General features: G+C 32.6%; 2 protein-coding genes across 3 annotated transcripts in view; one reads left to right on the top strand and one right to left on the bottom strand.

Annotated features, from left to right (window-relative positions):
- Positions 1–25,577, bottom strand: part of LOC129942090 (gamma-aminobutyric acid type B receptor subunit 1) — a 561,118-nt gene that overhangs the window by 380,675 nt on the left and 154,866 nt on the right. The window lies entirely within an intron of this gene.
- LOC129942091 (cytochrome P450 6a2-like) lies at positions 22,161–23,773 on the top strand. The gene is made up of 2 exons (XM_056050890.1): positions 22,161–23,257; positions 23,323–23,773. The coding sequence occupies exons 1-2, from the start codon at positions 22,186–22,188 to the stop codon at positions 23,745–23,747; spliced, it is 1,497 nt and encodes a 498-aa protein (XP_055906865.1). The 5' UTR covers positions 22,161–22,185; the 3' UTR covers positions 23,748–23,773.

Genomic DNA, 25,577 nt, shown 5'->3' with positions numbered 1-25,577 from the left:
TTAGTTCAAGTTTTTTTTTGGTTTCATTGAGCTCTAAGTTGATTTTAGTCACATCTGATTTTAGGGAATCAATTTCGTTCACGATTATTAAGTTGTCACTCTCGAGTTGTTGAACTTTAGTATTAATAACATTTATGTTTTAATTGTCCTGTTTCATTTGTTTAGCTAATAAGGTTATTATGAAATCACTTTGTTCTTTCATCCTAGCATCCAATTTGGATAACAACGCACTTTCATCATAAGCCATTCTTTTCGAATTATGTTGTGGGGAGGTTCGAGGTGAATTTTTTGAGCTTTTTTCTATTTGAGTGGCGTTGTCTGTTGCGCGACTGCGTTTTTTGTATGATGCCGACATATATATGCGTTTAGGTTGATTTTGGTTTTATGTACCAGGTTTTCTTTCAGTCTCGGGAGAAGAAAATATTAATTTAAATGGCAAATAATAATGATCAAAAGTGACACAGGTAGTCTATTATTTCACAAATCCACTATATTAGACTTTTAGCAACTATTGTCAGAGGCTTTATGAGATTGGGAACTCAATAAGGAGAGAAAACACCAGAGAAAACTGCCCGACTATAAAACACGTCTAGTCTGTAGCCCGCACCATTACTTTTTGACGAACAATAAGGAATTTATAAATTTTAAATAGCATAAGCAGTCATAATAATTATTTTGTTTAGAAACAGTGTCTCAGCTAAAATGATGCACTCAGTTTTAACGGTAAAATGTTTACTGTATTGACTTTGTAGTATGACGAAATTGAAGTAGCAGCTTTTTTTCAATTTCATTAGTGTTTCAATCGCATAATTAAATATTTCGAATTTGTGGTTTCGAAATATTACGCCATACGGGTATTGAAACCAGCGAACTAATAATTAAACATTTTAAAAATGGAAAAAAGCCAACAAAAATTGTCAGTGGTCAGTAAGAAGCTCCAAAGAAAATATTTTCTGATAGTGATTGCCGATGGATTGTAAGAAAAGTGAAGGAAGATCCTACCCTTAGTGCACCAAAAATAGCCCAAGAAGAAGACAAAATATTTCCATAAAATTTGCGGCGCTGAGACAATACGCCGGATCTTAAGAGATGCGAATTTTAATGGAAGAAGTGCCCGAAAAAAACCCTTCATCAGCAGTAAAAACAAAATAGAAATATTCAAATTTTCTCGTGAGCACCTTAACATGGACGATTTTTTTTGGAACACCATAATATTTACTGATGAAAGTAAATTTAATCTTCACGGATCGGATGGTAAGGTGAACGTTTAAAGGCAGCCAAATGGGACAGTGAAACACGGGGGAGGGCATGTTATGGTGTGGGGCTGTATGTCTTCTGCTGGCGAAGGAAACCTGGTTTTTATCAAAGGTAATATGGACAAAACTTGTTGCAAAGTGCTGAAAAACTCAACATCAAGGACAGTTTTCGACTATATCAAGATAACGACCCTAAACACAAGTCTGGAATTGTGCAAACTTGCAAATTCATCCAAGGAAGATTTAAAAAGGCACTTTTGGAAGAATGGGGCACCATATCCTCGGAATTTACCTCAAAGCTTGTTAAATCAATGTCAAAGAGACTGGAGTCAGTGTGCAAAAAGGGTATCCGACGAAATACTAAGAAAATTTTACGACTTTTTTCCACTATTCAACAGCTTTTTTATGGAACTTAACAAAATACATCATTTTAGCTGAGACATTGTTTCTAAATAAAAAAAATGAAATAAAACTGGTTAAGCTTTTATAAATGTATAAACTCTTTCCGCATGGTTTTCTTTTCATTTCGAAGTGGTTCCCTATTTATTTAAATTTTTCAGTAAAGAAAGTTTGTGCATCATTTTGGCTGGGAGCCACTGTAAATATTTGAGCGTACTCTGATTGGAATATGTATTTTACTTTAATTTTTAAAAGTAATTCTTGTAAAATAAGGATAAAGGCTAAATATAAAAGATATACAAATTCAGATTTGAATTTGTGCGTTCTACTGATGCTCTTGGTCGTATTTATACAGTTCATCCAAAGAATGATGAATGTTTTTATTTGCGGTTGTTGCTGCCAAATCAACGTGGGCCAACAACATTTAAAACACTACGGACTGTTAATGGTGTAATATCTGCAAAATATCGTGATGCATGAGAAGAACTGAACTCATTGGAAAACGATACCCATTGGGATACGACAATAGATGAAGCCATTATATCTGCGTCTCCAAGTCAAATACGGACATTATTTGCTATCATCATTTCGACATGCTCTCAATCAAACCCATGTAACCTGTGGCGCAAATACAAGGATAATATGTCAGAAGATATTTAATATCAAATTCGAGCCAGTTCCAGAAATCATGAATGAGGAGATACATGTTACCTCATGTGCGGTAGTTTTTTAAGCAGGTTAGGAACGCCAGCGCAAAATCGTAAAATGAATGACGAATTTAATCGAGAATTTAATCGAAAACGTGACTATTATCAGCAGGAATGAAAACGGTGGTTTATATTTCCTAGATGCTCTAGTGGAAATGGTGAGACATTCCTAATGTCTGTAGTTTTAACCAATGTTCGTCCAAGATCCAACTAAGCGGTTGTAGTTGCTTCTTCTGGAATAGCAGCTACATTGTTATCAGCATTATTCAGCATTAAAATTACCGCAAAATACTCAAATTATTGAAGAACCAACGTGTAATATTGCAAATTATTAGCTGGGACGAATTCACAATCGCGGATAAACGTCTATTAGAAGCACTTAATCCAATATTGAAAGATTTACGAATTGACTGTAGATGTCTTTAAATTTCCGACAAGCACTGCCAATACTTCCAAAATCTACGTCTGTCGACGAAATAAACACTTGCCTCGCTGACAAAAAACATGAGAGTTGCATTGCTTAATGATCTGCTGAAGATATCTCTAAGCAATTGCTGACTATCGGTAATGGTCAAGTACTTGTCGATGAATCGAGCGGATTGATATCATTAACAAATAATTTCTGTAATACTGTCTCAGCAAATGACGAACTTATCAAACAATGTATTTCCAAACATTATTTGTTACTACAAAAATAATGAACGGTTAAGTTCAATTTCCGATCCGTCTTGCATTTGTCATGACCAACAACAAATCACAAGGCCAATCCTTAAAAGTTTGCAAATACATGAATTCTCAAAGAATGCATTCGATTTATTGCTATTTAATGAATCGGATGAAAAACTTAATGCATTATTTTTTTCCTACAAGAATACAGATTGCATACTTTGAAGTCTAAAAGAGTTATGAGAATCTCATTACTGAATGCATTCAAAAAAGATTGCATTTAATTGGGGAAGAGGTTTTGAATGTCTGCACATTGTAATGAGTGATAAATAATGAGCCTGGTAGTGCATTCCACATTCGTGTAGTGCGGCTAAAGGAATAATTTCTTTACTTAACAGTACGTCCGAAATTGGGCTCCACGGTAAACTGATGGGCATTCCTAGCATTACGGGTATTACGGTGGAATTGTTTAAGGGGAGGAATGCAACTGGCTATTTCAATAGAGCATTGTTTATAAGAGTAACGATATAACAATGGCAGGCATGAGACCTTGAGGCGGTGTTTAAGAGAAACAAATGTATCGGCAAGAGAATAATCTCCAATCATTTTTAGAGCTCTTTTTTCACTTAGCAGCATTTTTGGCGATGTCAAATATGTGATCACTCCACAACAAGTGGTTTCTGATGCACATACCTAGGACTGTTAGTTGTTCAATCTTCTCGATGCAACTACCACCAATGAAAAGTGGCATAGAGCGAGAGTTACGCTTTTGTGACAGAAGACAGCATTGAGTTTTTGAAACATTGAATTCTATACGGTTCTTAAATCGCCATTGAACAATGCTGTCAAGATCAGAATTTAACGAGCCTATCAAACTCTGCAGTTGGAAGTCCACATCCGAAAAACAAGTATTAGAATATTAAAACGACTATGAAAAGCAGAGGGTACTGTCATCAGCGAAACAATGTAGTTGGTTAGAAGTTTCAGACAAAAGATCATTTATGAATATAAAGAAGAGAGTTGGAGACAAAACGGAGCCCTGGGGCACACCAGCGTTTGTATTGTGGATATCAGACGTGGATTTGAAGACGTCCAATACTGCTTCAATTTAACGGTCAGAAAGCTAATTTCTAACCCAACAAAGAAGAAATTCATCAATACCAAAAGCATGCATTTACAATAAGGGAGATGCAAAACTCTATCAAATGCCTTTGAAAGATCAAGTGCAATAATCTTACTTTCTCCAAAACGATGTAAAGATTTGTTCCACTGTTCGGTGAGATAAACCATGAGATCACCAGTGGACCTATTGCTACGAAAGCCATACTGCCGGTCATTAAGAAGCTTCCGTTCTTCAAGTTATTTCTTAAGCTGAAAATTGATCAGCGTTTCCATGACCTTGGAAAGAAGGGGCGTAAGTGCAATGGGATCATGACGAAATCTAGAATGCCAAAAATCTCGAATGCCGAAAATCTCGAAAATAAAAAAATTATCTAGAACGTAAAAGACTCTATCTAGAAAAAAATCTAGAAAAAAAAGAAAAATTCGAGATTTTTGTTTGTATTTTTAATACTCAATAAAACATAAATACATCAATTTACCCAATATTTTATTTTCTGAGCAAAAAAAAATAGTTGCATGAGTAGCAATGTGCAATTGTATGATTGATAACTTTACTTGTCAACTTTAGGATTGTTAAAGAGAAATAAGTTATCCAGAATGTGTGTTTGAATTGTTGAGACAATGTTTAAAATTCGCACGAATTTTAAACATTGTCTCAAAAATTCAAACAAACATTCTGGATTTTTGCATTCGAGATTTTTTTCTTCTAGATTTTAGCATTTCGAGATTTTATTTTCTAGATTCTTGTTTTCGAGATTTTCATATTCGAGATTTTTACTTTCTAGACAATTAATTTCTAGATATCGTGGTAGACCCAAGTGCAATTGGACGATAGTTAGGATTCGCCTTTTTAGTGACAGGAATAGGACAGATGGAAAATCTTACGCAGTGCTTTTGCCATCGTTGAAGAACACCTCTTCAGAACAATAGCGGGGATACTATCCGGGCCAGAGGATTTGTGTATGTCAAGATCTTTTAGCACTCTATTTTATTAAAAAATAAACGCTCACCGTATTTTGTGTAAGTCTTTTCTCTAAAATGTTATTTTGTTATCTATAACACAAAATTTACTTCAAGTTCATATCTCTACTCTTAAAAAAGTGTAAAAGAGCGTCTAACAGCCCAGCTAGTTATTCATCAACATATCAAATTAATATCTTTTGCACAATAACTAAACAAAAACATAATTTACATAGTTATTAATGTGTACTCAATGATAACTAATTAATTGTTTCCTCATAAAACCGATGACCGAAGTGCGAAATATCTACCGGCAACTAAGTTAATTCGCTAATAAATAATTATATATACACAAACATTGTTTATGATTAACCTAACATAAAAGATAGGTGTGATGTAGATTACGCACTCAACTGCGAAATAGCAAATTGTTATCAATTTTTTTTTACTCATTAGTAATTATATTGACATCATTGATGTAAAATCATTCTTATGTAATTAAATTTGTTAAGCATCAATTGAAACATATTAAATAAAGTATTAAATAATAAAATGATGCATTTTTACATTAGTATCAATTAATAAACACATTTTAGACTATTGTGACTTATTGAATAAGTTGTGCATCAGATATAAACTCAAGGTGAAAGTGTTACAATAAATTGATATAATTAAGTGCAATTAGTTCAAATATGAATAAACCTTTAAGCGAATGATGCCATAAGCTTTATTTGTTGTAATTTTCTTCATCATTTTGGCTGATTCAATCTCAGTATCAGCTCTATGAAGTTTTTCGAGTCCTTACAGTTGTAACACTTTTTAACTAAAACTCAAAATTCAATGACCGTATTTATGCAACACGATGTAACTTTTATTACGGAATTAATTTTTACTTTATTTCTCAAAAACATTACGTATTAGAGGACTTAAACATTGTATTTATGTCAGTTTCATGTTCATCCTTTTCAAGATGAATTTTATTTATATGGATCAACATATCAAAAAACAGTACACACAAAAAATCTTCATTGTTAAATATGTATCTTAGACTTGAAAGATATTTTGTTGACAATAAAAATATCTGGAGTTTCTTTAAGTTTAAAGAATCACTTCGATAGTAAAATAAAACATTGCATATAACTGAGCTTTTATCCTTTAGGACTTAAGCGATTGATACAATATTTTAAGGATTTTCGGGTATTGAATCAATAGAAAATGTAGAAAAGAAGAGAACAAATATAGAAAAAGTCTTAGAGATTTATTGTGTACAAATTAATGTTGAAGAAAAACATCCTTGCCAAACATGTATTTCAGTCTTCAGAGTTTTGAGAAGATACAGAATTGTTTAAAATGGAACAATATTTTCAAAATTCTTTAAAGTACATTTCTTATATATACCTAAAGGCGTTCCAATATTTTATCGATAGTGAATTGCTATTGGTGCATAGCATTGTCAACTCTAGAAACCAAAAATTTGATATTTTAAAAAATGTAGCTGTTAGAAAATTACATTGGTGAACCATATTTTAATAATTACTCATGTCACTTTAATATTTGTTTATGAGTTTTCCAAATATATTTCATGTTAACAAATATCTTTTAAGCGATAAATGGTTTTAACTTCAACCTGATTCTGCTATCCCAAAAGTGTTTAAATCATTTTCTAATTGTTTTAACTTAACAATACTATTAATAGATAGATAGATATTTAGATACAAAATTTTATTTTCTGAATATTAAAAATTTCATGGTTTTCGTAATAATATAAATCAAATGAATGACAATAACATATTATGTTGTCTACCAGGTTAAATTGTTTACTTAAGTAAGTTCAGAGTTGGATTGGTGTATTTTTTAAGACTATTCATTAATTATTAGTTTTCTATACCTTAGAGCGTTTTTTAAATAATTGTAAAGTTGTAAATAGTTTTGGCCATTCAGGATTTCTAGGAACTGATCATTGTTAAATTTTTCGCTTCCAAGGAATCTTTTTCTGTAAGCTTGGAAACAAGGACACACTCCTACAAAATGATACTTATTTTCAGTAGCGTCGAGGTTGAAGATCGTACAAACTCCATCCGTATTATTTTTAAATGCTCGTGCATTAAGGTTGAGCAATCCACACCTGTACTTTAATACCATACATATCATTTCACGTGAGTTACTATAATTGAAATAGTTTGGTACCTCAGCATAGTTCAAGTTGCAATATTCATCATGGAATCGTGATTGTAGAGCTCTATTAGTGTGTTCCGACCAATGTCTTTCTTCAAGTTTTTCGCAAGGTTCTGGCAGTGCCTTCCATTCAGACTTAGCGTTCCAGTCAAACTGAATGTTCAAATCGTTAAAGAGTTCTGACCATTTTTCAGCCCAGTAGATCTTTTTTCTCTCGAAGATATCTATAAATCTCCTTGGCAGTCTGTTTTCAGGGAGCGTGCTTATCCTTTGGATGTATTTAAAATGGAGTTTTAGTGTCGTAATATAAGCTTTTCTTATACCAGTTTCAATATTGAGAACATAGTTTTTCGTGTTATTAGGAAGGGATAAGCATCTTTTAATGAAAAACCTTTGCAACTTTTCAACTTCGTCATTCTCCGAATATCCCCAAACTTGGGTACAGTAATTCATTATAGACTTTGAAGTAGCTTCGTATATTTTGAATTTATCTGAGTGTTGTATATTCTTATTTCTGATAAAGTTTGACCAAGTACCATTAATTGAATTCTTAGACATTACTAGCCTTTTCGTAAGATGATCTGTCCACGACATATTGTATGTGAGATTTACTCCTAGGTACTTGAAATTGTTAGATATTTTGATCTCGCTGTCGTTGTACTTCCATTTTTTCTTCAGCTGCTCGACGTCCACCATTTCGAAAAATAACTATTTCTGATTTTGTTAGGTTCACATGCAGTTGCCATTTTTAACAATAATTTGCAAAGCTGTTTATCATTTTCTGTAAGGAACTAGGATTATCTGAGAGTAGCACCATGTCTTCTGCGTAAAGTAGAGCTTTTACCGATACTCTTTCCATAGTAACTCCACACAGCAAATCATAATCAAGGTCGTTTAAGAACAAGATAAATAGCAGAGCGCTTAGAACACAACCTTGTTTCACACCTTGATTAATAGGGAAGAAGTCACTGATATGAGTGCCGTTCCATACTGTAGCAGTGTTGTTGGTATAGAGTACTTTAAGAATCAATACCAAGTTTGTAGATAGGCCTAGCTGTGTCAGTTTGTAGAACAATGCGTTTCTGTTAACATTGTCGAACGCAGCTTTCAAATCTCTGAACACATACAGTTTATTTTTCCTGTTAAGCTGAAGGCTTATAAGGCAGGAGAGATTGAAGATTTGGTCCGTGGTTGAGTAGTTTTCTCTGTATGCAGTTTGGAATTGGCTTAGTCTATTCAGAAGAACAATTGTAAACAGTTTTTATATAGTGTCCATAAAAGACAGACCACGGTAGTTGGCTACATCCTTGGGATCTCCTTTCTTAAAAAGAGGGAATATTATTGATCTTTTGAACGAGTCAGGAATTGTACCAGTGCTAAAGGTATCGCTGAATAGACGGTGAATTTCTAAGATTAAGTTGGGCGTTGCATTTTTATAAAATTCAAATGGAATTCCATCTATTCCGGGAGCTTTATTATCCTTTGCCGTAGTAATAGCTGTCTATATCAGTAATCGTTTGTGAAATGTGTCGTTCTAAACTGTTTGTGTATACGAATACTCTGTCCTCACGCCATTTAAGCCTTGGTAGAATTTTCAAGTTATCGTTGTACGTCGATGATGATTGTACGTTTAGATTTATAATGAGGTCGGAGAAAGTTTCACAACCGACTTTAAAGTTACATATTGCAGCGAAGACCCTCTATTGCTCACGAATGTGAATTCAAAAGTATTGCCGCTGAAACCTCTCCCATTCAAAATGAATGCTCCTTTCTCTTCTAAAAACTATATAAACGATTCGAAAGCTGCACATCGACACTTCCTTTCGTGCCTGTTCTTACATTCAAATCGCCAACTAGTATGAAAGTATTAAGATCTGTTTCTTCGAAGAAAGTTGTAAGTTTTTCAATGATTCCAGTGATTGCAGTTGATGTATGCAGGGACCAGGTTAAGTAAAGTACCTCCAAAATAACCTCTGAGAAAAACGGTGTCGTGTTGTTTGATGAAGCTCAGTTTGTAGATTTGTTCAATACATTTCTTGTATCCATATAAGCAGCCGCCACTTCTATTAATAAAAACCTCTGGTTCTTTGGGAAACCGTTAAATATGTACTTTTCACCTAGCAAAATGTCGTTTAAAGGGTTTGGCAGCTCTTGTGTCACCCTTAACTAACAGAAATTAACAACTTAAACGTGCTTTCCATTCTTAAGCAACATTTTTTTTAAATAAAGAACAAGGACTTCGTCTTTAACCAGCTATCCTTCTAAAATATTGATGAAATTATATCCGATTTTCAACTGAAAGTTAAATATTCTATGTTTTCCTTCTATTCACACACACATGTTGACTGGAATAAGAAAGATTATTTAAATAAAATTTCGAAGAATTTTCTCTCAATTCATCAGAAAGTCAAACATACAAAATCAAGTAATTAAATCATTCCTTAAGATTCTTAATATTTATCTTGATTTTCGTCTTAGAACAATATTGACAATTTTAAGGCACATTCATCTTATATGGCAAGAGGTACTTTTTGCAAATACAAAAAAATAATAGACATAGATATGTATGTGTGTTGTAAACGGTGTAGCAAAAATATAATCCTGGGCCAGAAAAGGCTTTAAAAGGATATGGTGTTTAGTTATATCTTGGTTCTTTCTGGAATTAATTCTTTATTGGTTTTTACTTTGTTTCTTTTTTTCTTTTGTTTAACTTAAAGGGTGTCCTAAAATATACGTTACATTTTAATTCAATTTAAGAGAAGTTTTAATTGAAAAAAGGGGACGTAAGAAAATAACTTGTTCTTATTGTGATTAAATAACAGAAAATTATTATTTGGGCAAATAACCGTTTCCAAGCTTCCATTTTCTTACGATATCTTACAAGTAAAAACTTAAAAGTTACACCATTTTAAGAACCAACGATATTTGTTTCCATAATGCATTAAAATTGTTTAAATTGACTACAAAAAAGGCGAACATTTTTATGCCGCTACTAATTAATAGCAATTTCGTAAGAAACTACTAGCTTATATATTATTTACCAACGAAGATAGTCTGATTCTTTTTGCTTACTCAAAGGACAGGGTCACTGTCAATACTCTACAGTGGGAATTATTAAGGGCATACAACATTAAATGTGAAAATTGATCATGAAAAATTGCCTGCAAATTATAGGGCTTCGAACATAAAATATCAAAGGTGTGTCTAGAGTCTAACTTATTTGAGACATTTCAAAAACACTTAACAAACAGTTCAGAAACAGAGACAAATTTCTAAAAAGTTTCTGAAATTGTTTTTCAATATTTTCTTTGGTGCTTACGTTCCCGAAGCATTTCTGAAAATTAATTTTAAATTAGCTTGAAAAAAAGTAGAGCAACAGAAATTGCATTCAATTGATAACAATGTTCGAAATATTAAAAGTCTCGTTGGATATACTTGACTATAAGTTGAATCAAAAAAGTCGATGCTTTGTCTTAAATTTTCAAAAATACAATTTACAAAAAAGATGAGGTACAAACAAAATACATTTCAGCGATGTTTTTCAAAGCGATCACACTAAAACAATCATTCAAAAACATTTCTGCAAAGCTTCCGAAATGTTATTTTTTTGGCAAATGGGAAACATTTCGGAATCGTTTTTTAAGCAATGTTTCCTGAAATGTTTCTTTAACAAAACAAATTTTAATATTACCCCATAATTTCTGTACTGCGACACCTTTTTGAAAAACACACCTAGAAATGAAAAAAATATATAACTCGCTGTTTCTAAGGCTTGGGTAGTGTTTCTTGCAAGATATTAGTGCAAATCTTCTAAATATATTTTGAATCATTGTAATATCTCGCTTAGTTTTCATAAATTCTCAATTGAATTGAGTTATGGGTCTTCAATTGACCCCAAATTAAATGTTGAAATATTCCTTTAAGGAATTTTTAGAGTAAATTTTGTGTGCTGCTTTCGTATCCAAACCAAGATTTTAGATAATTATAATGTGTTCAATTTCAGAAATCATGGTTTTCAACATCATTTTAAAATATCAAATGTCATAACCTTAAAACTACGAATTAGTAATAAAAAACAAAAATGCTTTTAAACCGCTTTGGATTTTTATGTTAAGAACCGTTTACGCATACATGCTTCAGCATTCTTCTAAGATTTACGTGTTGTAAGTGAAGACTTACAACTAATGAAGATTTTTAGAAGTGATAGTAGATTTGGAAAATCATTACGAATCGTACTGAAAAATAAACTACATCATGCCTAATATCGTTTTTTTGTAATATGATCTTGAAAACTTTGAATTTAATTTATGAACGAATCCTTTTTCTTATCATAGAAGTTTTATTGCGAATTTATTTAGTAAACTTCTCATCACGAAGGATCAAAGCCTTCAAATTATAAAAATTCCCACCAAAATTCGAAGGCGGATATCAACTTTAAGATTGTTAATTCCAAATTTCGGTCATAATTCTCAGCCTAGAAGATAAGTTATAAGAATGTTAGTGTAAATATATAAGTATACGTTTTTGCCGTGTGATGTTGATTCAAAGAGTTAGTCGAAGTGTCAAAAATACCGCTGCCGTTAAGGCGTGTGTATAAAACGTTCGAAATCAATTAATTTCACTGCGTTTTCAAGAATTGTAATTGATTTAAATTTGAAGTTTTAAGTCATTGGACAAAAATTTCCTGATTGAAAGAAAGAATATGATCTTTGAATTGATATTTGAAAATATAATTGACAAAAAAAAAAACTGAAATTCAAACAGAATGGAACGCTTTTACCTTTACGTTCCAAAATGAGAAATCAACAATCAGCTGTTCATTGAAAACGATTCCATCATTTTAAAATTAAATATGAACTAAACCTGAATGAATATTTAAATATCAAAAATAACAAATTTTATATCTCGAAACAAAATTTTTAATGATGAAAACTAATGATAGCTAGGCCACTAAAGATGTTGGTAAACATCCATTTAAGATTAAGCTGCCTTAAGAATTACACCCGAAGGACCATTTGAAGCTACGTAAGTTCCCAGATTATGAAAGTTGTCAGTTCTTATTGGAAAACTCACAAAAAACGGAAGTGATTTTGAAGTCGTACTAAGACCGAAGCCATCAAAAAACTCATAACTTGTTCACCAGTGTATCCTACTTTCAATAGAAGAGGCATAAATTGATGTTTCTTTAACATATCCTTTCATACTGCAAGGCCAAGTATACTTATCAGCAATTTATTCAATATCTCTAAATTGTTTATTTCTTCTCCTAATTTGAGGACACCCTTTATATTCACTTCCTAAACTCTAATACCGTATACATTTTCTTTTGTGGTTTTTTTTTCGAAGGAGTTGATTACAAAGACGAAGGACCATCACACCCCGGTAATCTTGCCACATAAGAGAATGAAAGAGTGAAGGTATTAAAACCAAAACCATAATGACTCCTTGACTCTTACTCTGACTCTAGTAATATTAAAGTATAAATGATATCAAATAATATCATATCCTTAAGAAGGGATGATCATATAATATTTTTTTCTTCTCCATATATATCAACATGCATAAGGATTTTTGCTTTTCCTTTTTGAGGATTCCATACAACACAGAGAGGAGCTTTCAAAATGTCTCCTCACTCTCCATTCCTCATCTTTTTATACACATCTACCAGATGTTCTGAACTGACTTGAAGGAACATGGAGAAAGTAAGGCAATGAATTAGGGTTATCCTTTTGTTTGCGGTTGAAGCAGAAAATGAGTTTCTTTTTTTCCTTTGGCCTTTCTCTCTTAAATGTACGTGATTTAACTGCTGATGTTGTAAAATTTTGTTGCATTGGTATTCCACAGGAAGACTTTAGGCTTTTTAGCAATTTCAAGTTGAATAATAATATAAATCTTAATTGTTAAAGTTTTTTTTTCTCCTTTTTTTTCCATTCGTTCGTTTGTTCGTTCGTTTTATTACATTCTTAATTTGAATATTCTTTTTATTTTGTTTTTCTTTTATATTTAAATGGAAGATTATGAAATCAGAAATAACAATAATTGGGTCTTACGAGATAAAATCAGGAAAAGATGGTAAAGTACGATGTAATGGAAGTAAGCAAAGTACGCGATGTAAATATGGAACCAACTTCAGATTTAACCTTTGCAACAAGACCTTGATTCTTATCTTGATTTTTTTTGGGATCTTAATAATAATTCAAATACTTAACGCTTTCGGCTTTCATACTTCTGAGTATTTAAAGTCAGTAAGGTGTCGTGTCAAGATGTTATTAGAAATTGGTTTAATGAAATTTTCTAGTTAAAAAATACTTATTTTCACTCTATAAAAATTTGTGTGTGATGAAATCTGGAAGTTTGATCTTTATAGCCAGCTTAGGGATGGGATTGAAGCTGCACACTTTCCAAAAGCCTTAAAATCGTTAACAGAATAACTTTCAAATTTACGGTGTCTTATAACAATAACGTAAAACAAAATGATAATGGAGTTACGACACATGGTATCAGTTGTCGGTAGAACTTGTTGTTAGGGACAATATAAACCACTCTAAGCAATTCAAGTGTCAAGGGCAAAAATGGGAAGAGTATATTTTTTTTAATAATACCTATAATAGTTTCTTGTAGCTTTATGATGTTCAATCCTCTTTACAAAAAATGTGAATTTAGCTTAAAAAAAGACTGCTCCTAAACGTTGTATGGACGATTGACTCAAGTTCATGCTAAATGGACTCGTCTCATACTGATTTCTTAATTTCGGTTGAAGATTTTTAGACATACAAGATTGGTTTTTACGTTTCTTCACAGAGTTATGTTTATTAAAAGCACGATTTCTAATAATTCTGTTTTTATGTAGTTCTAGTAGAATGGATAATCACTTCCTATGCGAGTTGTAGAAGAAGAACAGAACTCATCGAACATGGATTCAAATAAGTCCCAGAAAGTATATTCAGAAAGATAAAGATTTTACGTACTACCTCCCATGAACTGGATATCGGTGTTATCTGTTTCCGACTAAAACCATAACGATTAAATCTTTCAGAAATTCAAAATTATTAGTTGTCTTTAGTTCAAAAGGTTTTTAATCTTCAATTTTTGTTCTTGTTATCTTATTGGACGATAAGACCGATAGCTTCGTTTTATTTTGAATGCCATCAAATCGAAAACATGTTTTAACTTGTTGGTAATATTTACAACAACAAAATGTAAATAAAAATGTTTTGGGTGATATGGATTGTGGGCGAAAAGAACGAACAAAACTTAGCGGTTGTAATGTTTTCATTGGGACCAGAGCTGGAACGTGACAGCATTTCAGATTCTAGAATTTTACAGATCTCCGAAATTATTGCCAAAGTGGTCTCTTCTCTATTATACCTGTGATGCGAAAACTTCGGCGATGAGAAACAGGAATTTCAAACCCCATAGTAACTTGTTCTGCTTATCGATTTTATATCGATAAAAGGTGAAGATAGACATTCCCGTTTGCTTACAAGCGTTTGTAAATTTACTCGGTATTACGATTGTTAAATGAGATTTGTATGGAAGTTTTAACCTGGCGATGGCAGATTGATGAATAGTAGGTGTCGAACCACACAAGGTAAGCAAAGTGCAAAGTGTTGGCTTGCTTACACATAAACGTATCGCTTCGTACGACCTTATCTATACCACTGGACACCCTACTCTATTTGACACCTGTAGATATGCTTAGTAAACAAATAGCTGCAAACTCTGCTATGCGCCTCAGTGCTTCATCATAGTTGTCTTATAACAGCATTGGCCACTTTGTCTTAACACTTACACTTATTGTTGTAATATTTTAAGTGTTTTATCAGTGAGGCTTAACCAATTTAGACTTAAGTCTAAGAGCGATATGGCATATAGATAAGAATGTTTTTGCAGATAAGATAGAATGACTTAGCATTTTCGGTTTCATGTAATGTTTTGACTACGAAAAAGATGCTGAGGTATATGAATGCATTGTTATTAATATTGGTATTTGCTTTCTAAGTAGTTCCGGTGCCATGATGGTAAGTGCGTTGTGCCGTTCCGGACTCCGTTGGCTAGAGCCACGAGGGATACGTGCAAGAATTGGCTCAAGATGTTCATCGTTGATCTTCACAGGCAGCGATTAGCTTGCAAAAGTGTAGTGAAGTACCTCGGTATCTAGTTTGATCAGTATTTATATTTCGACAGGCATATAAATACTGCTCTGACCAGGGCCAGAGGAGCCTTCGCTCTAAGGAAACGGCTGTTTTACAGGAGTCGGCTTACCCCAGAGTGAAGGTAATTTGCTACATTGCCCTCATATGGCCGATGATCGTTTCTGGTTGTCCTGTGTGGTTTCTCCTTCTCAGATGGAGGAGTTTCGGGTGTTCGAGTGGCAGTGTTTATGACGCTGTACCGGCTTATATCGAACAGCCGAATCTTCTTACATTCATTACTATTCCAACGAGATCCTATACAACGGGGCTCGAATCAACAGAGTTGACTAATTCGTGATAATACTCGTTCGAGGTCACATTGCAAGAGCTATGTCTTCGACCAACAATTTAATTTTTGGGGCGTTCTCTCCCATCGACGAGTATTTTGAAAGTGCGTGCTTGAGAGGCTTCATTCTTTTTAGACAAATGCGGTCTGATACAGGATAGATTGGCAGTTTCGTTAATCTACCACGTCAGACGAAGAACCGTCGATAGGCGACTCCCATACAATCGGGACGTCATGGCACAAGGCGGAGCAGAGCTCTTTCGGTTCAGTAGAACTGTGTCCGAACGGGACCGAACTGATTGGGTTAAACAGGAGAACTAGTTTTGGTGGCATCAATTGGCACTTGATAGTAGGAAGTCGGGATGGGGTTTTGAACATTGGCCGGCTTACATACTTGTTTATAGTTTTATGGTTTAGTTTTAAGTATAATAGGCAAGGTGGCACAAAAACAAAATGAAAAAATTACAAAAAAAAGACAACAAAATATAAAAAAACAAAAAATGTTAGATAGTTAGAAAGGTTCTAAGGTTGTTCTAGTTTCAAGTAGTTTATAGGTAGAATAGGTAGTTTAAGTTAGTTTTGAGTTATATTTAAAGACCTAATTTTAAGTAGATTTAAGTAAAAATAAAAAAGACATTGATATTAGTCTTTTTTAAAATTTTCTAATAAATACAAAAATAAAATTTTATCGAAGTAAAATAGATCTTAGGGCCAAAAGGCATTAGTAGTAAGTATTATAGTTTAACTAAGAGGGTCCGTATGGGACCAGTAAGTTAGTTGTAAGTTATGGTAAATTAGAAAAGTTTTATGAATTTTTGTCCAGCTTTAAGATAGGTTGTGGTACCCGTGGCATGATGGTTAGTGCGTTGGACTGTCATGCTAGAGGTCTTGGGTTCGATCCCTGCCTATGCCATCTAAAGTCTTTTCACGGGTACTGCCTCTTGCGAGGAATTGACAATTTCTCCAAGAGTAACTATTGTCATGAAAAAGTGCTTTCTCAAAATTAGCCGTTCGGAGTCGGCATATAAACTGTAGGTCCCCTCCATTCCTGACAACAATACTCGCACACAGGAATGGTTGAGAGTTGTAAGTCACTAGGCCTTGGTTTTCAACGGACTGTCGCGCCACCCAATTTATTTATTTTATTTTATTTAAGATAGGTTTAAGTTTGAATTATTAAAAATGAATTTAAAAAAAAAAAAACTGTGTTGGACTGTCATGCTAGCGGTCTTGGGTGCGATCCCTGCTTATGCCATCTAAAGTTTTTTTCACGGATACTGCCTCTTCCGAAGAATTGACAAATCCACCAAGAGTAATTCCTGTCATGGAAAGTGCTTTCTCGAACAAACCAATCGGATTCGGCTTGACTGTAGGTCCGCACACAGGAATGGTTGGGAGTCATAAGTCACTAGGCCCTAGTTCTCAACGGACTGTTGGGCCATTTATTAATTAGTATTTGTTTGTAAAGAGTGTTCATACATTTTCTTTGGATTGTGTAGTAAAGAATTGGGAAACTCGTAATATTAGTGCATATTTAATGAAATTGAAATGTTATATTTTTCTATAAAGATTTTTTCGAGAAGTTAAAACAATATACCTGGGAACCACGAAAGGTCAAACTTACCCATACTACCGATTCAATTTAATAGTATATGTACGAGTATGCATACAAATTTAAACACAATTAAAAAATACTTCACTTGTCAGTCTTATTACGAGATATAATTACTGAGCTTTTGTTCGTTATCGAGTATTTTATAATTTTGTGTGTTTAAAAACCTTTCGTACCAACAATAAGGACCCTCAAAAGCGAAAATTGGACAATGAAAATAAGAAGTATCTGACCGAGTGGACTGAACAACATTTGTTTTACGCTGCCTGATAAGCCTCGAGCGGTTCCACTGTGCCTTACATGCAATAAAATTGTGGCAAACAACTCATCAGCAAATTCTACAAAAAAAAAGTCTGTTTGTGAATTTGAAACTGCGCGCGTATTCGGACTTACTGCAACACAACAATATTCGTTGGTTAAGTAAAGGTCATGTTATTGAATGCTTCTGGATGATTAAAGAGAAAGTTATCTCCTTACAAAACTTGGATACGACGGAAGCAAGGAAGCACTTGGAGTTTAGAACAAAGATAGCAATGTGCTAGCTTTGGATTTTCTTAAAGATGTTCTGAAATATTCAAATTAGCTTAAGATCCAGTTACAAGGAAATGGGAAATAAATATGTGATTTAATAAAAAACGCGTCAGCTTTTCGTTGTAAGCTGGATGTTTTCCAAAAAGATATTGGCAAAAAGAATTTTTGTATTTACCAACAATTCTTGAAGATTTTTCAGAGATTGAGAAGCTATCTTAATTCCTAAAATTGCCTTATGAAGTCACTACAGTAGCATTTTGGAAGAACAAATATCATTAGAGATTGTCAAACGCCCACTTTGATGACACTCTTCGCATTTGCTGAACCTCGCGTGAGCCAAATTAAAAAAAAACTGACTCAAGACCGTCAATATATTTTTTCTCCTTAATTTCATTATAATTACAGTAACTTAAATGAAGCAAAATAAAAACTATTCAACTTTTTTAGTTTTTTTTTTCTGGACTTCGATTGAAATGTTTTCAACCGTATCTGGACCCCACTTAAAACTACTGACCGACCCCTGGTTTATAGCATACAAAAAAAACATTCCTTCTAAAAAGCTGTTGTTAAATAATTTATAAAAATTTTATTGCTTTGTAGAATATTTTAAAAGCGAAGAAATAAGTTAATAGTGACCAAAAACTAGTGAAACTAAGAATTATTCATTGGAAACATTTCTGCACAAAAGAGAGTTTAATTTGCGTTGTCTTAAATTGGAAATAAACAACAATTCAAACTGGAATATCATCGTGTTCATCGATTGTTAAATATCAACATTGATCAAATTCGCTCCAACACCATTTGCTGGCCGCAAAGTTAGTAGTTTTCAAACTACGAATTAATTGCAATTTTGTATTTTACGTTGGTGAAATACTTTAACTTTTCAAATAAAGTCTGAAAAATGGAAAATTCTTTTCAGTTTGCAACTTTTGTGAAACACTTTTACAAAGTGGAATTTTTTTTAGTGAAATAGGCCCCTTAATTAAAAACCGTGTTTTACTTGAGTTTTAACACTCTAAAAAGATTTTAAAGAAACTATCGAATTTATCATTTTTCCGAGGTTTTGTCTTTTTTATATTTTTTGTATTGGAATTTTTGCATTTTAGATAAGAAAAAACTCTTTTTTCAAGGTTTTTGAAATAAGGTGATATGTCATGATAATATTTTTATTTTGTAGGAAGTACTTTCTTAAGTTTTACAAAATATGCAAGAAAATATTTATATACCTTTATTTGATGCAAAAAACCTTCGCGTCAGTATGATTCTTTGTTGATTTTTAAGTGCAAATCAAAATGTTTATTTATTTTTTTTTATAAATTTTAATTTTAGTGTCAAAATTATATTCGTAAAAGTTTTACAAAACGTAAATAACAACATTTGGTACTACAGTGGACGTCCAGTATAACGAATGATATAATGTTCGAGGTCATTCTCTATATCGAGAGCGTTCGTTATATCGATCGACTTTTCCATTCAAAAAAATTTAAGTAAGTGGTTGATTTATTAATTTTATTAATAATTTTGGCACACGGAATTTTAATAAATATGAAAATAATATTTTTATTTTTAAAATCATTAAATGATAATAAAAATAAAAATGAACCAGCATAGTGTTCAAATATGCGTTTCGCCCCGGTGCAATGGTTGGGCTCATCAGAAGATGACCATTGCACTTTGTCTTGACGCATATTTTCTCGAATAAATCGAGATTCCATATAATATGAGCTACATAGAGCTACTGCGAATTATATTGAAATTTCCTTAAGTGAAACGCCTTTGTTGCACTCATCAATAATTTTGACTTTGTCCTTTAATGAAAGCCGAGTACGTTGAGATTTTGTATTCATTTTAATATTTTGTACACAAAGCTCAATCTACAAAATTATTACGGAGCGTTTCAACCAGACGAGACTTTAAACAAAAAAAACACTATTTAACTGCTAACATTATCTTTCCGTCGTGTCATTGAATATGTGTGTGTAAGACCATACATAAAATTCAAAACTGCATAGCGATAGACAAACCAAAAAATAAGAATTCTAACAAAAATGTCTTAGTAGGCGATGCGAAGACTAAACGAAAAACAGAAAGCTTGTTAAAGTTTTGAACCTTTGGCGCACACACATACATATGTACGAGAATAAACTTATGTGTTGACATAAAAATATATGCACACAATAGCAAGAAAAAAAATCATTTTAAGGCAGTATATATACGCGTTCGTTATATCGGATAGCAAATTTTTATCATCGTTCGTTATTTAGAGATGTTAATGTAAATTTCAAAAGCGTTCGTTATATCGCAAATTCGCTATATCGGGCATTCGTTATATTGGACGTCCACTGTATATGAAAAAAAGCCAATTTAAAACATAATTTAATAAATAAATTGATTAATTTTTCTATAGGGTAAATGAAAATTTAGACCAATATATAAGGAAAACGTTAGTTAGTGAATCGCTTTAGTCTTACTCTAGTCAAGAAAGGTGATATTATTCGCCCTGAGAGCTAAATCAAAAAAATTGATGATTTAGTAACAAATGTATTTAGATACCTACTTATGTTCAGATTTAATAGTTCTCTCAAATCGCATGATCGGATTATTAATCAAATCGCCAACATTAAGAATATAATGCAAATCAATGATACATTTGATTAGGGCGAACTAAACGAAAATCCCAAAAACTCAAAACCCCGAAAGACTAAAATCCCAAAAATGGATGTGATTATTTTGTTACGAATAATATTACGTATAACCTATACGTCTATCAAAATTCCTTCTTAAGAATTTTTAAAGATTGATTTATATCCGTTTAAGGGTAAGTATTAAAACAAGATTACTGGAAAAGGCGTTACGCACCTTAGTACTTGAATACTTTTTCCATCATGTTCAAGGTGCTTTTTTAACAACATTTACACATCTGCATTCACATCTGTATCAATATCTTTGAACGTAAAGGGTTTCCTTGGGGAGGTAATTCATTTAGTGGTGACTAGAAGAATAATTCACTCAAAATTAGGCTACTCTTCTGCTGAAGATTAGTTACTAAAGGGACACCCCTAAGTCAAAAAAACTAACGGTTGGATTTCTTTCTTTGGGGCTATTTTAAAGAGGTGTACGTTGATAAGACAGCAACAATTTAAGAGTGAAAGAATGGGATGATTCGGCACACATCAAACAACATCAATTCTTCCTCAGCGCCATCAAAAATTTGGAATATCGGATGAAAGTGTGCCGTCGAGGCCGTGCCCGCCATTTTGTTCCAAATATTATTATAATAATATAAATCAATATTATCAAAATAAAAAGAAATGAAATAATTTATAAAACAATTTCTAGCATATGCCGGATTGGACGTAGTACAATCTGCAGGTAACATTTTAGATGACTTTTTCCAATATTTAATGTTTCCCTCTAAGTAGTCAATTGTTATGTACTTATCAGCGTTTTCTAGAGACTTCACATATCTACACAGAAAAAAGTCAAGTAGAGTTAAATCAAGCAATCTTGGAGGCTAATTGACGTATTCGTAACGTAAACCTATTTGGTTACAAACCGTTTTTTTTTTTTTAATAAATCAATTGTGGAACATCATGGTTCTTTAATTGATGAACGAAAAAGTCAGTAATTATGACTCTGAAGCGGTTACTGTAACATTTTGGCTGGTATAGTTTTTAAAAAAGTACGGATCTAGTATTTCACAAATTAATAGAGTATACCGAACTGTCAGTTTTTTGTTGATTGAACAGTGTCTCAAAACACAGTTGAAGATTATCATCACTCCCAGTACGTCAGTGTTCTTTATGACGGATCCATTTAACCAAAATTGAGCTTGGTATTTTGAACGAAAGCATGATGTTCAAAGTAATTGTTTATATGGAAAAGTGTGTTTCTGCCATTTAGTTTATATCTTTTACACATCCATAATTCTACTCAATACTAAAAAGGTGCTCCCAAAACTCATTTTTAAAAATATGGTCACCTTATTCATAGTGTAGTTATAAGACCTCAAGAGCAATGCGGTTGCATACTTCACTTAGTTTTGCATTTGAAAGACTGAAGTGTAAGATAACAAATGTTATCCGTTAACTCCTCAATGTATGAGCATTTTCTTACTATTTCGTCAGAAAAAGATAGTAAATTTAACTGATAACTTTGTAAGTAGTTTTTTGTTATTCTTATCATTTCACAATTAAACATAATTTTTTACTATAAATACAATCTGTAAAAGTAATCAATACCTCATTTAATTGATAAACTTCGTCAATAAAAAGCCATGGCTTTCGTTCTTTATTTAATCTCGACTATCGTCGGTCTTCTATCGATTCTATTCTATTTTCTTCGTGAGCGAATGAATTATTGGAAGAAACGTGGAATTCCACACAATGAACCGAGTTTATTCTTTGGTAATATGAAAGGTGTTTCCCAATCACGTCATTTGATTGATCCATTCCGTGACTTGTACAAACAATTCAAAGGAACGACGCCATTTTGTGGAATATATTTCTTTCAAAATCCCAGTGCTGTGATATTGGATTTGGATTTGATTAAAAATATTCTTGTAAAAGATTTTAATAATTTCGTTGATCGTGGAGTGTTTTACAATGAAAAGGATGACCCTATAAGTGGACATATTTTCTCAATAGAGGGCTCTAAATGGCGCTTGATGAGATCGAAAATATCACCGACATTTTCGTCGGGAAAAATGAAGTTTATGTTTCAAACTGTTGTTGAGGTTGCTGAAAATTTCACAAAAATTCTCGATGAGTTCGTTGGAAGCGAAGGCGCTGTGATCGAATTGAAAGACTTAAATGCAAGATTCACCACTGATGTGATTGGAAAATGTGCTTTTGGACTGGATGTGGATAGCTTAAGAGATCCAAAGGCGCAATTTCGGATTTATGGACAAAAAGCTTTTTCGGAACAAAGGCATTATATGATAATGTTTTTCCTTCAAAGTTGTCCACGATTGGCTCGGAAATTGGGCATGAAAATGACCAACGATGAGGTGGAAGAATTTTTCATGGGAGTTGTGAGAAACACTGTGGAATACCGTGAGAAGAATAACATCAAACTCAATGATTTTATGGGTATTTTGATAGACTTGAAGAATGATCCTAAAACGGGGTTGACTCTGGAAGAGATTGCTGCTGAGACTTTTGTCTTTTATTTGGCGGGTTTTGAGACTTCGTCGTCGACTATGTCAAATGCTTTGTTGGAGTTGGCTAAGAATGACGAGATTCAGGATAGATTAAGAGCTGAAATAAATGGAGTATTGGAGAAACATGGAGGCAAGTTGACTTATGAGGGTCTTGAAGAAATGCACTACATGCTTCAAGTGTTTGATGGTGAGTTTTTGTTTTTCTTAGAAGAAAGTTGACATTTATTTTGATATAAATTCTTTTTTAACTAGAAACCCTTCGAAAATATCCTGTTTTGCCTTTTCTTCAACGAATTACCATTGATGATTATCCAACTGATACCGATGGAGATTCAAAGTACATAATTGAAAGGGGAACCACAGTTTATATTCCAATTGAACCGATTCAAATGGATCCGGAATATTACCCTAATCCGGAGAGATTCGATCCAGAACGTTTTACTCACGAGAAAATAGCCGAGCGTGATGCAGCCCTTTATTTACCATTTGGTGAAGGTCCTCGTAAATGTATTGGTCTGCGATTTGGTAAAATGCAAATTCGTATCGGGTTGGCACTTTTATTGAGAAATTTTAAATTTAGTTTTTGCGATAAAACTCAATATCCATTGAGATTTGATAATAGACAACTTGTTTTGCAAACAGCTGATGGAATTTATCTTAAGGTTGAAAGAGTTTAAAATAAAATATTTAATGTTTAAAAGAAGTTTTGAAGGTGTTTGAGGAATTCAGTTAGTTTTTCGTTTGAATGGCTTTAAAAAGCAACTTCTCTCAATGGAATGATTCAAAACCCGAAGAACAATGAAAATGGATTGAAAGTTGATATTGAAATAGTTGTAATAGAAGCTTTGTGGATCGGATGAAAAATGTTGGAAAAAAGTGGAAGAATAAATAAGGTAAGGGTTGCTATAGATGGTTTACTTTTCGAGAATTTGTCAGTAACCAGACCCAGGTAGCGACTTGAGGTTTTGGAATGATCGGGAAAATATTAAAAGAAGGGCTAAAAAGGTGTTTTGTACAAATGCATTGAAAAGAGTGGACGAAAAGTTTGGAGTGTATTCGAAATTGATTGAGTCAAAAGTGGAAAATATACAAAGAGTTTGAAATACAATTGGCAAATAAATTGACAAAAAGCTGGGCAAGAATTTTGGAAAGAGTTGGAAAAAGAATGTAAATGGGTTCGGAAAGAACAGGAAATGGTTTGGGACATGATTAAAAATTCATTGGGTAGAATTGAAAAGGATATGGATAAATATTGGTAAGTGCTGGGGAAAATTTGAGAAAGGGTTGATACATTTTTTAGTTACCAACAAATTGGTAAACAGAGTTTTAAAAAAGAATTGGGAAATAGTCGTTGAAATAACTTTCTAGTTATTTGGGAATGAAACAAAAACATGCAGAAAGGTGAAATTATTTATTTGATTTGGAAAAAACAGAAGTTGTTTTCTTAACTTCAATCTAGGTCACAGATACCTAGAAATAATATGTTTTCTCATGTTTTTGTGCATACATTTTGTAGGTTATATGATTTTCAAGATAAAGGTATTGAAAACAATAAATTTTGACAAAAAACATCGTCTACCAACCTACCACCATAGTTTTTTTCAATATTTATTATCATAATAATAAACAAAACAACAACCTACGCTCTACGAATATTTAGGAAAAACAAAAAACCTAGAGTTTGAAAATTTCTATTTTCTACTTTTACTCCTGTTGTGCGTTTCAAAAATAGTCAACATGAATAAATCATTGGCATACACAACACACCTACCTTCTGCCTACTCGTACTGTATTGAAAGCAAAAACAAAATTTTTCCTGATTCAAGAATAATAATATCAAGGATCTTACATCTTCTTATGTACAGATGAAACTTTCATCAGTTAGGTATGTATAGGTATAGTTTAACGTTCAAGAATAAGATAACCATTTTTTTTATTTTTGTTTTTGGCAAAAGTTATTATGACAGTATTTTATTTCTTATATTTTTCTAGTCTTTTCTGTCAGAGAAAATTTGAAATAATTACATTTAATGGCCGCATATAAAAGAAAGCAAAAAAATTTAAAGAATTGGGCCTACAATTATATAAGACCGAATTTATGTAACATAATATTTTTAAGACTTCTAAAAGACATTTTTGTTTTCGTTATTTTTGGTTAAAGATTTACATAATTTTTTAAAATTATTTAATGTCACATAACGTATGAAGCTCAAAATTGTCGCACGTTGTTCAAACTTTGGAATGTTAACAGCAACTGAGAAATTTCTGGTTTTTGAGATTTAACAGACGCAGAAAGGTATCCTAAAATTACCTAAAAACATACCCACAGACATTTGTTCAAAAATCATTCCTATCAACGTTGAAACGTCAAGAAATGTGACAAATCAACATTCATACAGTTACTTTCCATTGGGATGTTTAAATGAGGCATTATTGGTGAGTCATAAATTTTCCAGTTTCTTCGTGACTTTGGCTTTTTAAAACTAAACTTTTTGAAGCCTTTAAGA

The sequence above is a fragment of the Eupeodes corollae genome, chromosome 1 (assembly GCF_945859685.1).
Source record: "Eupeodes corollae chromosome 1, idEupCoro1.1, whole genome shotgun sequence".
In the NCBI taxonomy this organism is placed as follows: domain Eukaryota; kingdom Metazoa; phylum Arthropoda; class Insecta; order Diptera; family Syrphidae; genus Eupeodes; species Eupeodes corollae.
Note: the sequence above shows the minus strand (reverse complement) of the source record. Positions and strands in the feature narration are given on the sequence as shown.

Coding starts and splice junctions, on each gene's coding strand:
- LOC129942091 (XM_056050890.1), top strand. CDS start 22,186: ATGGCTTTCGTTCTTTATTTAATCTCGACTATCGTCGGTCTTCTATCG. Junction 23,258..23,322: donor CATGCTTCAAGTGTTTGATG/GTGAGTTTTTGT, acceptor TTTTTTAACTAG/AAACCCTTCGAAAATATCCT.